Below are 18,346 nucleotides of genomic sequence, written 5' to 3'. Positions count from 1 at the left end.
CCTGAATTTCCCACCAATCAGCTTCATGGGAGGACCCCTGTGGGTACTAGTATTATGAGAGAGGGAGAAAAACGTCTCACCATCTACTTTCCCCACACCATGCAGTTGGCTGCAGATGTGGTCTGTTCACACTGCATTACTTTCAATGGAAGGCATGTTCAGATGTGCCTGGAGGCAATATCACCATCCATATCCTGCTCCAAATAAATCAAGTATGCGCAATTCAGAGCATCAGCTACACTGGGAGTTAGAATGTAATGTGATAATTGGGCCTTCGGCACCCAACCATTTGGGATTTGTGATGGCTGCAAGCACCCATGGCATTGCCGCCCCACTCCGGACCTCCTCGCCTCCAAATATCAGTGTTGCTTCCTGGCATTTTAGACCTACCTGAAAACTGAATGGCAAAGCCCTGCTTGCTGGTGAAAAAGTCAGTGTTGAACTGGAGGACCACTGAGTTGAAGGTGCTGTGGACATCACTGGGCAGGACAGAACCGCTAACTTCCTTCAAGAGAATCCCCTTCTCCACTGGCCCATCCCAGATCCTCAGAACATCATGGAACTCCTCTGTGTGAAAAACCATGAAATGGAGCCTGTGTTGCGGGGTGGGGGAGAGAACAGATACAATAAGGCTATATCTGCACTATAAACTTGTCATCTGTTTTAAAACTGTAATTATGCTGGCCTCCCCCAAAGAATCCTGGGAACTATAGTTTGGTGAGGGTGCTGAGAATTTGGTTACTAAACTCTCTCCTCCACCACCCCACTGCACAAGTGTTCCCAGTGTTCCAGAGGGGGAAAAAATGGCCATTAAATGAGTTCGGGCACAATCTTATGCATGTTTGCATGGCTGGCTGGGGAATGCTGAAAGTTGGAGGACTTTTTCTCTCTAAACAGGCATAGGATTAAACCTTTATGTCTCTAGAGCAGAGATATGAAATACAGGATTTCTGGGGAAACAAAACATGAAAAATAGCACAGTTTATACTTGTGGGAAATAATTGTTATGAAGAAGGAGGAATAACTGGACTGGCACACACAGATCCAGTTCAAACAGAGCCTTTTAGACAAAGCAGGGAAGGACGCCAGCAGAGTGAAAAGCAGCAGACTTTTTAAAAAGTCCCTCTGCACTTGAAATTGGATTGAACAGCCACTTCTGTTTTCTTTTTTCTTTATTATTGGCCTCCCCACAGGCACCCCATAGCAGCATGGTTCTTTTAATATTTTAACTCCACCTTCAAGATAATGGGTACTATGGAGATGCATCATATACGTCTGACATCCACACAGTTATTAATTGACTGTTTCTTCAAGAGGGCCTCACCTTTTTGTTTTTATTTAATATGCTGGTTATGTTTGCATTAGCGTAAACATTTGTATTGGAGATGCAGTAAAATATTGATAAAAATGGATAGGTAGGGAGCAGCGAGGAATATGCAATGCTTTGAAGAAGGAGCCTTTGCTGTTTTTTGGCATTCCCCTGAAACTTCTTAAAAATCCCATCCCTCCTTCGGCTCAGGAAACCCACAGCTCTGTCATAGTTAAGTCTCTCTCTCTCTCTCATCTATTTATCTATCCATCCATCCATCCATCCATCCATCTAAACAGCATTCCCCAATGTGGTGCCCTACAGATGTTTTGGACTATGACTCCCTGTGCATAGACCATGCTGGGTGGAGCTGATGGGAGTTGTAGTCCAAAACATCTGGAGGACAACACATTGGGGAAGGTTAATGCATAATATAGCAATCCTTCTGCTATTTTTGTTCATCAAACCAGGCCCTGATTCAGTTACCATCGATGACGTGCAGGAGAAACATCGATAACCTAACAGGGTCAAGAAGGTCCAAACATATAATACTGATTCTGGCCTGCTTGTACTGGCTGCCTGTATGTTTCCAAGCCTGATTCAAGGTGCTGGTTTTGACCTATAAAGCCTTACATGGCTTGGGACCACAATGCTTGATGGAATGCCTCTCCTGGCAAGAACGGACCCATTCACTACATTCAGCATCTAAAGCCTCCTCCAGGTGCCTTCTCTGAGGGAGGCTTGGAGGGTGGAAACAAGGGAGAGAACCTTCCTGGTGGTGCCCCCAATTATGGAATGATCTCTCTTGGTGCCAACGCTGTTATATTTTTAGTGCCGGGTTAAAACTGCCCTCTTCTCTCAGGCATTTGGCAGCATAGAATGAGTTTTTAATTAGATCCTGTATTGTCTTTGGTTGATAGTTCAAAAAATTGTTTTAGATATGTATTGTCTCTGTGTATGCTATCTGTTCATATGTTTTTATATACATGGTTTTGTGCTTCTTATAATGTATTTGTAATGTTTTTTTACATTTTTGTGAACTGCCCAGAGAGCTTTGGCTATGGGGCAGTATAGAAATATAATAAATGGAATGGAATGAAACATCAGCTCCCCTGATATAATAAATCATACCCACCCCACCCCTGCTTTATAAAGAATCATGAATTCACTGACAGGAAGATGGGAAGCCCCTAGGAGTAGAAGCTCTGAGATAGGAAGAAAGATCCAGTCCTTGCCTACTCTCACTGGTTTTTGGTTCTAGAGACTCATCTAAGAAAAAAGTTGATCGAGAATTTCACTTTAAAGTTCTAGTTCAATTTGGAAGGCCCAGCTTACTTGAATTTTGAGGAAAATTAAAAAGAATCTCAGAAAATTGGTAGAGTATTTTTTTTTTATTACAGTGGTGGGGTGTTCTTTACATCTCTACCCAAGAGAAAGTGCTGCAACTTTGTAAGTGAAATAATTCAGACAGGATTCCCCCCCACTCCCTGCAAAAAAGTCTGTAAAGTCTTCGGGTCGTAGCTTCCATCTGCCTTCATTCTTAATGCTAGAGAAAGTACTTTAAGCTGTTGCCTTAAATTAGGGGATCACTCAGCTTAAAGGTCTCCCCACATGTGGAATGCTTTCACAGCAGAAAGAAAGGTTTGTAGCATTTAGGTTGTGAAAAGACCATGATGTGTCAGAAAAGGCATAACTGCATCAGCTCATAGTCACAGGCAGAGTGGTGGAGAGCTTTGAGCACATGGACTAGAACCTTGAAGTAGATACAGAGCCAGACAGGGAACCTACGCAAAAACCTAAACCCATGGTTTAGGGTTTAGTGGTTGCAATAATAATAATTATAATGGTTGCAATGAGAAACGCGAATGCATTTAGGGCAGGTGTTCTCATTAGAATGTAGCTACAGACATATTTTCTTGAGAAAGATCTGGAGGTAGGGCTGGGCAGAAAGTTGTCAAAGAAGAGCTTTTGGATGAATGTTGAGGGTTTGAACATAAAAAAGAGGGCAAGATGGACTCTCTCTCTTTTCATTTCAGGCGTGTGTGTGGTGGGAAGCTCAATAACGCCCCCCCCAGGCTCCTCACTGCCCATCATTTTTGTTTCTGGAATTATGCTATGCCATGGCACAGTGCCATTCCGGGGTATTCAGAGCAGGAAACTAAAATGGCGGCAGCAAGGAGCTGCTGGAGCATTGGTAACATTCATGTCCCCTCATCCTTAAAATTAGCCCCATGCTCCCAAATTGCTGAAATGGCACCGCTTTTGAATGCAGCCATGAAACTGGCAGAGGCCATTTTGGGCCAGCACTACCCGGAGACTCTTGGAGACACATGCATGGATCAGCCAATAGGCAAAAAAGTTTAATAAAGCAGTAATACTGTGTGGCAACAGCAAATAACTGTTCTCCCCACTGAGCTTTTGATAAGATCTTCTTTTTCTGCTTCTTCCTTCCCTGCAATAAAGCACATTTTGACAGACCGCTCATTTTGAGAATGTAAATTAAAATCACACAGACAGATGCTGAAGGGAGTTAGGGGAGAAATTTGGTGGCATTTTTCACTGTCTGCAAGGGTATGAACAAGGGGTGCTTCAGAGAGAGGAGCCCTAGTCCTACCAATCACAAGGCATTGTGCAGCTCTCTTCTGTCTTTTCCTCCTTAACTGTTTTTTTTTTCTTTTTTTCTGGTAAGTGAAAAGATGGAAGAAGTGGTGAGAAAGCACGGGAGGATTACTAGAAGATTATGACGACGTCTGGACCCCCCATCGAATTCCAGGAATGAGGCAGGTGATGGTGGGATACAACCTTTGTCTGGAAGCACACAAAAACTTCCTGAAAGAAGTCATCTTTATTTTACAGTCCTTAATCCATTTTCAACCGGTGTTAAAGGGTAACAGGGAGAGTGAATGGAAGAGGCTTGGGAATGGTGTGTGTAAGTGTGTGTGTGTGTGTATAGAGGGGTTTTGAGGTTCCCAAAATGTTGGAATGAGGAAGCATGGAAACCGTAGAGAGGGGGCAAAGATCCAAAGTTTTTGTTTTGGTTGGGAGGAGAAGAATTTCAGATGCCCTGTTAAACAGAGGACCAAATTGTATATGCAAGCACCAGCCTTATGCCTTCCAATGTGGCCTGCCGCAATCACATAGCAGGGTGGAGGTATGCAATTTAAAGCACCAAAGGGGTTCATGAGGCTGCTTAACCCCCCCACACACACACACACATCTGCCACTCCTACACATGCAGTCTATTCCCCTGGCTAGGCTCTAATACTGGTATTAAGCTGGACTGGAGAAAAGGATAGGCAGGGGCTGAAGACAAAGGGGGTTGTTCAGCACCCTCTGCATAGGGTGCCTATGTGTCCTGTTTTACAGAGGACAGTCATCTGTTTGAAGGGCTGCCACCATCCTCTATTTGAAGGTGTCCTCTATTTGAAGGTCTGTCCGGTTCAAATACATTTTACAGATAGAGAAGCAGAAGTACTGTTGCCCATCAAGAGTTAGCACCTAGACAGCAGATGGAACAAGCAGCCACGTAGGTTCCCTGATCGCTGACCTCTGCACGATGGTGAGATTTTCTGCATTTCTATTTAAATTAAAATAATTATTTCTAAATTTGCATCTGTGCGTATCGATTGGCACAAGCCAATTTTATGCACATCGCTGTCTTCTTTTGTCCTCTGTTTGGTAATTCATAAGTGGCCACCCACCCAACCCACCAGGTCTTGGTATTTTAAGTTGCGCCCCAGCCTTCTTGCCTGAAGGCTGCCGCTGCCACTGTCACATACAGTTTGATCCAGAGTCACAATCTCCAATTTGGACTCTCTCCTATAAATGCTGCAACTGAAGCATCAAATATTTCTGGAAACAAACCATGTTATATGCATTGCTGAATCTAAGCAGGTTTGAACTTGACCAGTGCTTGGATACGAGGCCCACCTAAGGCACCATGAGCTTTTCAAGGAAGCGCCTCTAACAACAGCCGTACTGTACAATCTGGTGCATCTTTTCTTTTCACAATTCTCTATGGCAACAAAACATGGAGACCAAACTTAACCTCAAAAGAATCAATAGATATGCCATTAACTCACAGCCTCATGGATTAAAACTAGCCCAACTGCCATTGATTAATCAACTAGATTTTTTTTAGAAAAAGAATTTTAGTTGATTAATTTACTGATTATGACGCTTGAGGCCCTATTTTTTAAACCTTTCCCTGCTGACGGAAAATAGTAAACATTGCAAAAAAATGCAAAGTAAGAGTAATCATGTAAATGTGGTCAATTTGCATAATTCACACAGGTTGCACAACTCAACTGTTCTTGCCAGACCCTTTCAGTTATTTTGGCACAGGCTTTTTGATGCATTTATTTCTGTTTTAATTGTAGAGCACGAACAGCCATGCACTGGGACACCTGTTCTCTGCTTACAGCTTGATGTGAGTTATATTACAGGGTGTGTGTGTGTGTGTGTGTGTGTTTGTGTGTGTGAATGGATGGTCCTATCCCGCAGTGTGAGAGTGCATTTTGGGCATGGTGGTAGTGATCTGGTTGGTCGCAGCTCTATGGCTGTATGAACTTACCCTATTGTGCAACCAGCCTCTGCCTCAATTGTCCAGACACAGTTGAGGTTGTGGTCATAGGGTGTCGGATACCCTGGAGACAAGATCCGTCCTGAAGACTCACCTCTGATACTGCCCCCACATTCCGCTGAAAGAAACAACACCATTCAGCAATCCAGTTTGTGCGGGCCAAAACATAATTTGCTTCTTTCTCTTTGGGAACAGCACTCAACCAGATTACCTACTTTTTTTTCTGTACAGTAGGCTGAATGGACAAGGGGGTACAGTAACTATGCACATAGAGAAGGTTGTCACAGAGAAGAATGTGCAGAGAGGCGTTCTTGTAGGGAAGAGTCTATTCCTAGTTCACCCAGAAGTCTATTCTATCCCATTTCTGAATTAATCTGCAGTTTTTAACAAACAGGACTGGGATCCAGGGTAGCCATGATTGGGCAGATGCTGAGGGCCCAGCAGTTCCTAAGCTGTCCTACCATTGCTTATTGGACAAAACAAAGGAATACAAGGCACACACATAGATTCCTCTATTGGGAACATTTCAGAAAACACAGACATAAACCGAAGAACAGACACTCTCATGTGGACAGTCATAGCCAAACTGTTAAAACAAGACGTTGCAAGAAAAGGAGGGCTTGATTTGTATCCTCACTGTATACTAAATGAGACAAACAGACCCACTTCTATGGATCAGCTAGTTAAGCAGAAGGTTATTGGAAAAGGGGTGGGGTGTAAATCCTGAAATGGAAACAGCAGCAACTCAAACTACTGCTGGCATTTAAAAATGGACCGGATGAAGCACCAGTAAGTAAATCTTTTGGTATGCCCTTGCTTACGATAGATTCCCATTTTTAGAGCTGGTGCTCAATGCCTCCTGCACCTGGCTCATCCTGAGCAGTCTTCAGGCTGAGTGTTGTAGCTGTTCCAAATCCAGACTTGGAAAAGGTGTTCCACAGCTCAGGGTCCTTCAGGCCAGCAGCTCAAGCGAGCGAAGCTGCTCTCTTGACCAGACAAATAAATTAGGGCTCAGAGCCCCTCACACCCAGGACAGGTTATCTCTAGAATCATTTTGCCCTTAAGACAAGAGAAGCTATTTTTTTTCTAAATCAACTGGTCTCCTCAGACAAAAGCCACCCGGTAGCCATGCTAAAAGCTGCTGAAGTGGTCTGGCAGCCACACAAAAGGGAGGAGTCCTACCTACGCAGATGGGGAGTGGCTGATCCCAGGTGCGGCGCTCCCCAGTCAAGCAGGCCAGAACCTGGCTCCCTCGCAAAGTGTAGCCGGGGTCACAGCTGAACGAGACTGAGCTGCCTGCGAAGTGTCCCTCGTCACGGACTTTGTAGCCGAATTGCGGGATGCCAGGGTCCTCACACTTGATCAGCTCAAAACCTCAAAGCAGAGGAAAAGGGCAGCTTATTACATGGGGAATGCAGGCTAGGCATTCAAAAATACATGCATTTGAAAGATGAAATAATGATGTGTACTTTTGAAAAATGCACACAAAACCAGTGGGGGAATATTGCTCAAGAATGTGCACATGGATGTGTACATTGGTAAAAAGGCACACAAAAATACACAAAAATTCTCATGGGAAAGGAAAAAAAGGTCGCAAACTGACAAGGCCGAGAGTCAAAGCGAGCTTTGAGGTGGAATCCAGAGAACTTTGACAAGCTTAAGTTTTGCTGATTTGCACATCCCTAGTGTACAGTCACGATAATTCACAAGCATTGAAACAATTGGAAGTAATAACCAAGATGAGTGTGCATCTGAGCATATACAGAATGCAGCTACAGTACAGCCAATGGATTAGGTGACAGGACTTCCCAGTTAGGTTTCCGGGCAGCTACCTCCTATTTTAGAAAATAAGCACCAGGGATCTTCTCCCCCCACCCCCCCGCCCGCCCACCACCTGCTATTTGCTCAGGGCCTTGCACAGCAGTAGACAACTGGACCCCCCAAAATATATCTGGCCTGCCAGCTAGCCCACCACACAGCCATGACTTTCTAGCAATTGTTTTTTAAAAAAGCTTTCTAGTTCTGGGAGGGAGGGGAAACTGCCAAACATGCTCAGGCTTGAACTGCCCACTGAGGTTCAAGCCCACTTCTCCCAGTTCCAGGTAGTCAGCACTGCATTTTCAATGGGAAGCCAGATTTTAAACTGAAGAGCCAGCACCGTTAGCTCTGCCTGCCTAAGTACACCTGCGTATACGCCAAGGCACACAGAGGGCTCATTAACCAGGGGGAAGAGGAACAGAGGCTCCGTCGGGTGATCAGAGGGTTCAGAGGAGGGCAACGAAGATGATCAGGGGACTGGAAACAAAGCCCTATGAAGAGAGACGGAAAGAACTGGGCATGTTTAGCCTTGGGAAGAGAAGACTGAGGGGAGATAGGATAGCGCTCTTCAAGTCCTTGAAAGGCTGTCACAGAGACAGGCTGACCATACGTACCGTTTTAAATGGGACAGTACCGTTTTTTTCATATTTCCCAGCAGTCCCGTCATTTTAGTATAAATGTCAATTTTGTCCCGTTTTTAATTTTTTGTAAAAAACTGAACGCATTTATCATAAGGCTCTATGCTAATCAATGCGTGCAGTAACACTACTAGTGTGACGAAAGAGGAAGTTCCATTTCCTTTACCCAGCCAGGGCCAGGCTTCTTGAGCTAGCGACGATCAGACGCCGCCCCCTTGCTTGTCTGCAGTGGCGGGGAATTCGAGAGGCGGTCGCTAAGCCCCATTCAGCGTGTGGGAGCCAGGAGGGTGAGTCTTACTGTTATTTCTACCATCATTCCGCCCACAGAGATTCTTTCTGCCCTACATTCAGTTTGATTCGGACTTTTCAGACTCATATTTCAGTTCAACAGGCTGTTAGCTATTTTTTTATTACAGCGGAACTCTCCGGTGGGACATTAGCATATACCAGCTCGTGACAGCAGTCAGGGTGTTCATTCCTTTTTTTCTTTTCTTTTTTACTTCATCGAGATTACTTCATCGGAGAAATATTCATTCTGTGATCGTGGTGAAATACAGTCCCCCTCTACGTCTACCTAATTTTTTGTATGAGTTCTGTCACTGAAGAATAATTGTTAGCTCAATATGTTCATGTAATAAAACTTTTGTTATCGTCTTGCTTCTTCATGAATACGGAATATTACATAACCCCGTCCTGTTTTTGTCATCCCAATATCCCGTTTTTGTCTCAAGGAAATATGGTCAGCCTACACAGAAAGGAAGGCCAGGATCTCTTCTCGATCATCCCAGAGTGCAGGACACGGAATAATGGGCTCAAGTGACAGGAAGCCGTATTCCGGCTGAACATCAGGAAGAACTTCCTGAGTGTTAGGGCAATATGACAATGGAACCAATTCCCTAGGGAGGTGGTGGGCTCTCCCACACTGGAGGCCTTCAAGACAAGGCTGGACAGCCATCTGTCAGGGATGCTCTGACTTGGATTCCTGCATTGAGCAGGGGGTTGGACTCGATGGCCTTGTAGGCCCCTTCCAACCCTACTATTCTATGATTCTATGATCTCTTCTTCCCTCAGATGCTCATTCCCTCTTGCCTGTGTTTTGGCTCACGCTAGCCACACTGAAGCTGAGGTGCGCCCAGGGATGTACGGACTGTGTGAAATCTGCTCCGTCTGTGTTTCGCGGATTGTCAGGTGCCTTTCGTCCCGTTGTCCACCCACAGACAGATGTGAATATTTTTTTTTCATCATGCAGAAAAATATGCAAATAATTACATAAGTATTTACGTAAGTCTTTACATAATTTACCTACGTAACATTTAGCGTATTGTCCTCATTCCATTCAACGTTTCTTCAGCAGAAACTTACATATTTTCTTATGAATTTATATGCGTAAATTTCAGGAAAGTAAAAAAATCATCCGGAAGTCCACGGGCTCCGCACTGCCTGAGGGGGGTTGCTCCGCAGCAGATTCCACAGGTTGGATTCTTAGAAATCCGAGCTCCTTTTAGTCTGTCTCGAATTTCTCCAGCATCCCTAGGTGCACCAGGGGAGAAACCTCTGGCACAACCTTCATCTCCATTCACACCTGGGAGGTGGAGGTGTTGAAGGAGCCCTTTGCTTTTGCTAACAGCTTGAGCGAAAGTGCCACACGGGGACGGGGCAACCTTGGGACTGGGTGCCGTGCTGGGAGCCAGATTGGATCCCTGGGCTGCCAGTTGCCTGTGCCCAACCTGCTGGATTTTCAGGTCCATGGACCCATTTTCTTCCCCCATCCCCTCCTTTTTTTTAAAATAAGTTTTGAGATTGTATAATATTCTGAAAACAAAACAAGGAAGTACCTTAATAAAGAGTTCATTTAAAAGAGATATAACAACAAATACCAAGTAAACGGCCACAAGAAGGAGAGGAGGTAAGTGCGGTTGTCAGTGCAAGAGCAGGGGGGTTCCAGATGAGGCTTTTATCATGCTATCGCTTTGGTTCATCCCTGGAATTTTGCAGAGTTCCACTCGACGATGTCTTCCACCTGTAACCCTCCCATATGTTCCCACCGCTTCTTCCATCTTTCGAATCTTACCACAGAAAATCCATTAAGAAGGAAAAGATGGAATAGCTGCACAAGGCCTTCTGATGGTTAGCGCTAGGAGCTCTCTGTCTGGAAGCACCACAAATGTACGCACCATTTTCAACAAAGCATGAATTAACAGGAATGGATAGAAAATTGGGATGGATGGACCCACTGGAGTCCGTATGCGGCAGGTGTACGAGGAGGAGGAAGAGGAGGAGGAGGGAAAGCATCCCTCTGTCAGAGATGCTCTGACTTGGATTCCTGCATTGAGCAGGGGGTTGGACTCAATGGTCTTGTAGACCCCTTCCAACCCTACTATTCTATGATTCTATGGTGTTTGGGCAGCCGCTGCTGCCACTTGCCTGCATGAGCCAGGCTGTGCGAACCCCCGGAGGGCTCGGAGAGCTGTCTGGGAGCATGCTGCAGCTGTCCGCCCCTTCATGCGAGCTGCCATCTTTTATGCAAGATGGGGCTCTGGATTTTCATATATTTACTGTTGCACACAACGGCGGCCATAAAGGGCCATTTCCACAACATTAGAGCTTCTAATGTTGTGGAAATGGCCTTTTATGACTGCTGTAGTGCGCAACAGTAAATATACGAAAATACAGAGCCCCATCTTGCATAAAAGATGGTGGCTTGAAAGGAGGACAGGTGGTTGCCAGGTGTGAGCAGATGGGTCCAGTAAGTCCTGGCTGCTCACGCAGCCTGGCAGACAGGGGGTGCAGCTCGCTGAGCTGGAATGGGGCTTTGGCTATTGGGTGGTATAGAAATGAAATGAATGAATGAATGAATAAATAAATAAATGAGCCAGGGGACTCTGACTCCTGGACCCCATCAGGCGCCCACAACATCCCTAATAGAAAGACACATGCTTGTATTTGGAAGCTGTTTGAATGGCTTTATTCTGAGTTCCCAAGCACAAACAAAATGGAAGCCATTGTTTTCTAAAAAGATTTGGGGTTACTTTGGCCTCTAGCTACTCAATCCTGGCAAGCTAGGTTTTGCCTAATCCTTATGCTCCAACTGCGGTTTCTGCATGGGAGGAGTAGGTGACTTCCACAGCTGCTAGCAATAGGCTAAGAGAAAGCTCCTTTATTCTGAGTAGAGATGAGTGAACAAGCGATGTTTGGCAACACTTGGATCCTCTGAAGATCATCTTGCTGCTCATCTCATGCCTGATTCACATTCACGACTGCTGCTCACTCTGTGCAAATGGGAAACTTGCGCAACTCAAGCAGCAATCAAACAGGAGATTTGTGCAAATCTCCCCGAAGTTGTGCAAATGTCCCCCGTAGACTAAAGAGTGGCTGATTCAGTCTACTGAGGAAAATTGCGCAAATTGAACTGGGAATTGATAATAAGACAAAAGCGAGCACATGCGAATGTTTTTGACGGAGATGTGCTCATGCTCACGCTCACATTTGGGGCTTTGAATGGGTCATGCTCACACATTTTGCAAGCAGAAACAAAATTCTCATACATCCCTAATTAATTAGGCTCCTGTTCATCTGCTTAGTGTCAAAACAAGCCAGTTTCTGGACTTACTAGAAAACTGAAGTTCAAAGCCTTGACTTGTGCTGTTCCCATCCGTGATGAATTCAAGCCACATGGTGCTGGAGGTGCTGTTGACACTGAGGCCCAACATCTCTGTTCGGCTGAAGGAGCCCAAGAGGCGGGCAGAGTTATTGTTGCCATCATAGATCTGGAAAAGGGGAAAGGATCACAAATTGGGATGGGCTCCGACCAGCCTTGCTCACCCCCAGATGTTGCATTGCCTTGGTCCAAGGAAATCCCTCTTCTGGACAACAGCTGTCTTTCTTGCCTATGTAACTTGGTAAAGCAAATACATTCATGGATGATACACGTACATTAAGGCTGGGTGAAATGCCCCTGTCTCTAATTTTTCAGGCCCATTCACTGAAATGAGAGGACAGTTTGGTGACATTTCTGGGGTGTGGCGAGCAAAACTCTCTTGGGTTACCAGCTGCCATTTTAGATTTCACAGAATGCCCAATTTGTTTTTATTGTTTTTATTGTGTTTTGTCGTATACTTATGAGCTATTTGTATGTTTTTGTATGACTTTTATTCCGTATGCTGCCTTGAGAGGGTTTTACCCTTAAAGGTGGCCTAAAAATACCTTTAATTTTTTTTAAAAAATTGCCCATGCTGGCTGGGGCTGATGGAGGTTGTAGTCCAAAGCATCTAGAGGGAACTTGTTTGCCTACCTCTGGATTTATCTATGAAGAGGGCAATCCTATGGTCCTGGGAGAGCATCCCAGGGACCTCAGTATTGCTCAGGAAAACCTTTCCAAGGTTGGAGACAGTGCTCTGAAAGGGGGGGGTCAGAGACCAACCCTCCTCCCCCAACCCCTCGCAGCCGGCGTAGAAAGAACCAGGCTGTCTGCCCTCCAAGGTTGAAAAAGTGACTTCAGAGGAGGAATGGGGGTGTTCCAGTGGGTGAGGAGGGGGGAGATCTAAGAGGTCAGGATACAAGATATCCTGAGGCTTCTCCAGCCTCCTTCCCTCCCCCACAAAGCACCCTCGGTAGATGGGCTGAAAAGCCCATCTAGCAAAACTTGCCAGATGAAAAATGGGGAGGTGAAGATCGCCACTGCTGCTCCTCCCGCCCTGCTGGGTTCAGCCCGTCAGGGCATAGGAAACTAGGAAGCCTCTAAGTTTGGAGAACTTCTGAGCAGAAAGGGCGAAGTCCATCGGACTGCGTCCTAAATCATTATACTTTTACATATAACTAAAACAATTGTTTTGAAGGAAATACATATGGCACAGAAAGCGCTATCTTAGAAGAGGCATTCCTTCCAGCATGAGGGTAAAAGGGGGATTTCCTCTGCTAAGATGATACCTGGCAGATTCAGTTTTTATATGTACTATTAAACATAAAATGTGTTGACTGATTAATTGGTGTGTGTGTGTGTTTAGTTGACTAAAACTTTATGTAAATACATGAATTGAACAATTACTTAAAATTTTCAGCCATAGTAGTAAATCACAACTGCTTACTGGCACTTCTCCATTTTTTTCTTTGAGGGTTTTTCTTTGTTTTTTAAGAAGAAGAAAGAAAGGAGGAAGAAGTAGTCTGGGAGAGAACAAGAGGGGAAAAGAAAGATGGACATAAATAGCAGAAAAAAGAAAGAAAGAGAGCACCTGATATTCCTGGTCGGGTTGAAGGTGCTCCCTATGTCCCTGCACAGCAGGGTGCCTCATAATAGCCAGCCCTACCCCACTCCCCACCACCTAGACAAGGAAAAAGCACTGGAGACCTACATGGCTTCTTTCGTTTGGGAACAAAAGACAGAAACTCAACCCCCAGTCACCATTGTAACGTTATCCCTCTAAGAAGTGGATATGCCATCCTAAAGGACTGTTCCTCTTATGTTGCCAAGAGCTTTTAATGAACGAACGAACGATAAATAAATAAATAAAGGCAACACTTTGGGGATGCTTTCTCTGACAAAGTTTGAAAAAAATCTGGGCTGCCAACCATCGACAAGCCTATTTGCAGCTGACGAACTGCACTCTGATTGTGGCTTTCCACTTGATGAGTTTGCAAATTCTGTTTGGGATTAAGCAATTTGGAGATGAGCTGATTGTCTGCCCTGCTGTTTGCTTAACCTCCCTGTAAACCTCTCCTCCACCACGAGATGATTAGTCATTACCTTGAGGACATCCCGGGCCTCCAGACTGAAAGCCCGGGCTTTGAGCTGAATTCCTTTTCCTGGCTGTGTCTGGATGGAGTAGATACACTCGTGGTTGTTGTTGTAGTTAAGTGGATAGTTTGGGGACAACAGAATGCCTTGAGTCCCGGTTACGGAGGAGCCACATTCAGCTATAGAGAGATACAGAGTGACTGAATTTTAACATTTATGGGATACGCTGCTGATATAAAGCATAAGCATACATCTTTGTTTGTCATCTACCTGTGCATGTTTCTGCACAGATATGGATACATCTGCAGCTGTTTACGTGCGTGCGCACGCGTGCACGCACGCACACACACACACACAGTGTCTTGGATCCAACAAAACGTACATACTAAAACTTCCATGAAGCATAGAAATAAAGGGGCAATCAGAACTCTCAGGGGCAATGTACTGTGGGGCAATCAGGACTGTCATGTTCCCCTAAAGTTCCGGGGTGGGATATCAGCAGAAAACAAAATAATCCTTCTGGCCATAATTGACACCTCAAAGAAGAATCTCAGGACTGGTCCAATATACCGCAGATCTGTAGCCCAGCTGAATGCCCAGGGTCACTATGACTTGGACTAAAAATCCCTTTGCCCATACCAGTTTGCTCAATTCCAAAAAATGAAAGTAACACCCAAGATTTCCCTGCAGAGATCTTTGCCATCAGCTGCTATGATCCTTTTAGCTGGAGAATGAACATGGGAACTTCAGCATGTGCTCCTCCGTAGAGCTATGACCTCTCCCCCTTTCCTGGTCCTGCCCAGTGCCTAGCCAGTTTACCTTGGTCCTGTCTTCCATGAGTATGCCTAGCAAGCTGAACATCTCAAGTCTCCTGGATGGCAAACTGCCACTGTGGCCTTCCAGATCTCAGGAGTCAGGACCAAGCTCAAGAAGGTGCCCCAGTCAATGGCCCTGCCTGAGCTGTTTGTCCTCTTCAAGATCCCATATAATGGTCCCATCCAATGAAGCAAAGGTCTGATGCCATGAAACAAAGTTGGTTTATGGAGCAATGGAGCTTGAAAGAGATCAAGAGTATCTATCTATTGGTCAACCCCATCCCAGCGAGAAGAAAAAAACAGTGTGCCATAAGAAGAAAAAGGGTCTGCAGAGCAAACTGCTCCAGCAGCGCTGTTTTTGAAGACCTCCAAATGCTGGAGACACAGCAACTTCTCATGGCAAACTGTCCTACTTTGTCTGCCTGTCTACATTCACCCACATGCCAACCAATGTGAAATGAAAGAGCACAAGGATAGAAGGAGCTGCCTTGTGCTGACTCAGATGATTGGTCTACTTTGAGAAGCTCTGAGTCCCAAGCTGCTGCCCTATTACCCATAGATGCTTCAGCTAGAGATGTCTGGAATTCAGTGTGGAATCTCCCACATGTAGAGGATGTGCTCAACCACTGAGTACCCTCCCTTTTCAATACACATCAATGCCCAGCCTTCTTTTGGTTGCCCAGACTTGTCCATGATATAAACTTTGGACGTCTCATATCCCAAATGACAATGATTGCAAGAATCGAGAGAAAGAATGAAAATTGAAATCCCCTCGGCTCTTCTGTACTACTGCAAACATGTAGGGTGTACACCAAACAGAGCTTGGGGTGACATCAGGGACTTTCTCAACCAGCAAAACCTCACTTCCTTGCCCTACCCTTGAGTCCTACAGAGTCCTGCTTAGGGTGGCCTTTTCTTCCACTATCTTCCACGAACGTCATGGCACCCAGGCTTCATTTTGTGAGGGTCCATCATTGCTCACAGAGAGCCCTAAACATGCTAGATTCCTTTCCTGAAACAACCCCCTATTATGAAAATCTCTAGACCTCCACTGCCCACCCACTCATCCCAGTAGCAGCAACTGCTCTATCTTCCCTTGTATCCCTGGTGTTCCTGAGGAGCAAAGCATAACATAAACCAAACTGGGAATGGATTGGATATCCCTTTCTGTCCCTGGTTGCAGCAAAACCACTGCATCTCCCATTTCAATGTGTTGTCCTATATAGCCATGTAGATACGCCCAGTGTTAGGGTCAGCCCTGGAAGGGCTTGCTGGCACCTGCAGGATGCCATCTTTTAAGGAGTGCAATTATACTCTGTGAGCACGTGTACATTTATGGAGCTCGTTAGGCTCCTGATTATCCAGAGTGGCACAATCACTAAGCGAGTGCTTCCGTGGCATATTTAACTCAGGAAAAGAGTCTTGCAGAAAAAGAAAACCCTCAACTCATGACTCCTTTTCTGTTATGATGCTTTGCATTTCACCACGGCAACAAAGAAATGCATCCATACATGTTTTGCAATAGCAATTTTGATCTCAGTCAAATAGCTCTCCCTGTACCCAATAGACATGGTAGCTATTTTTTTCCCTACTAAGTCCCTGTGTAGAGTTAATGCTCCTGATCTCCAAACATGCTTAGGAGATTGGGGATGCCCAGTGGATCCACACATTCTTTCCCTCCTCCTCTCCTCTCCTCTCCTCTCCTCTCCTCTCCTCTCCTCTCCTCTCCTCTCATCTCACACATTCCTTCCTTTTTGAAGCTCACTATAATGCTGTGTTCCCTCTGACCTTATGCGAATGCCAACCATGGTTAGTTTGAAACTAGTGCTTGCCACTACGGTAAGAAGCTAGGTTGGAAATACTGGTTTGAATTAACCATGAGTATGAATGTGATATGACATGATATGATAGCGCTCTTCAAATACTTGAAAGGTTGTCACAGAAAGGAAAGCCAGGATCTCTTCTCCATCTTCCCGGAGTGCAGGACACGGAATAATGGACTCAAGTGACAGGAAGCCAGATTCCGGCTGAACATCAGGAAAAGCTTCCTGACTGTTAGAGCAATACGACAATGGAACCAATTCCCTAGGGAGGTGGTGGGCTCTCCCACACTGGAGGCATTCAAGACGAGGCTGGGCATCTGTTGAGGATGCTCTGACTTGGATTCCTGCACTGAGCAGGGGGTTGGACTCGATGGCCTTGTAGGCCCCTTCCAACCCTAGTATTCTATGATTCTATGGTTCTATGAATGTCAATGCAGATGTAATGTTGCATTGTTGTAACATCACAAGCCAGCATGTAGATGGCACAGCAGGATTCAGGGCAAACAATGCCAGTTCCTGCCATTCTTCTTTCACTCATCCTGCCCCATCTCCTTGCTCTAATGCTCCCTGCTCAATGGCAACAGCAAAACCCACAACCCCACAGAGGGCTAGCGGCTTGCCCAGGTAACGTTACGATATGGTAGTTTGCCCAAGCAAAATTAAAGCACGTGACCACCTACCAACACACCTTGGCAGAGGCGAACTCCACACACGCCGTCTACCACCCAGGCAGGTTATGCGCGAGATGCCCTCCAGCCGATACCCGGGGAAGCAGGAGAAGGTCAAGACGTCCCCCACACCAAACTGAAGCCCCTTCCGGATGCTGTAGGTCGGCACCTCAGGTTCATCACAAGGCTCTAAGTCATATTCTGACAGACAAGACACAAGCAGCCATGGTGTCACCAAACAATCCATGAAGTTTAATTCTCTCAGGCTTGAGCCCAGTCCTCACTGAGGTAGAAAATCTGCATTGGGGCTGTACCACTTTAAGCAGCAGGTGGGGGCTCACAAGGGTGAACATCTATGCAAAGATCTCACACATGCAACACCCCCCCTTTCCCTAGCACATTCATTTTCTATGCACAGGACATTTTGTCCGTCATAACGGTCCTCCTCACCTGCCAACTGAAGTAATACAATCCAAAAAGTAGATTTACCAGCTTAATGAGGACAAGGTCTTGCAGGCAGAAGAAATCAATCACACCACTAAACCAACTGGTACTTAGACAAAGGGAAAATGTGGGCTTTGGAATGTCTCTTCTAACGATGATTAGGAATATAGGAAGCTTTTTTATACTGAGTCACACCATCAGTTCATCTAGTTCAGTATTGTCTTCACTGGTGGGCAGAGTGGCTCTTAGGGACAGGAAATCCAGGGATGCTGGGGATTGCTGCAGTTCTTCAAACTTCTCATTTTTAAAAGTGTGCACTTTCCCCCCATTGACTAAAGCACGGAAATGTGACTTTTTAAAATTGTGCATTTTTAAAAGTGCGCACTTTCCCCCCATTGACAAAAGCACGGAAATGTGAATTTTTAAAATTGTGCATTTTTAAAAGTGCGCACTTTCCCCCATTGACTAAAGCACGGAAATGTGACTTTTTAAACTTGTGCATTTTTAAAAGTGCGCAC

At 45.4% G+C, this 18,346-nt stretch overlaps 1 protein-coding gene across 2 annotated transcripts in view; it reads right to left on the bottom strand.

Annotated features, from left to right (window-relative positions):
• Positions 1-18,346, bottom strand: part of CSMD2 (CUB and Sushi multiple domains 2) — a 916,430-nt gene that overhangs the window by 213,520 nt on the left and 684,564 nt on the right. For both annotated transcript variants that reach the window (XM_084814421.1, XM_084814422.1), the window contains exons 21-26: positions 17,397-17,585; positions 14,088-14,257; positions 11,958-12,114; positions 7,074-7,265; positions 5,883-6,009; positions 391-593 (exon numbers count right to left, since the gene is read on the bottom strand). In XM_084814421.1, coding sequence (XP_084670547.1) covers positions 391-593; positions 5,883-6,009; positions 7,074-7,265; positions 11,958-12,114; positions 14,088-14,257; positions 17,397-17,585 — 1,038 coding nt within the window. The remainder of the gene's footprint in view (positions 1-390; positions 594-5,882; positions 6,010-7,073; positions 7,266-11,957; positions 12,115-14,087; positions 14,258-17,396; positions 17,586-18,346) is intronic.

Source organism: Heloderma suspectum, chromosome 10 (assembly GCF_057233095.1).
Source record: "Heloderma suspectum isolate Gila_16-S chromosome 10, 16-S_ref, whole genome shotgun sequence".
Lineage (NCBI taxonomy): Eukaryota > Metazoa > Chordata > Lepidosauria > Squamata > Helodermatidae > Heloderma > Heloderma suspectum.
Note: the sequence above shows the minus strand (reverse complement) of the source record. Positions and strands in the feature narration are given on the sequence as shown.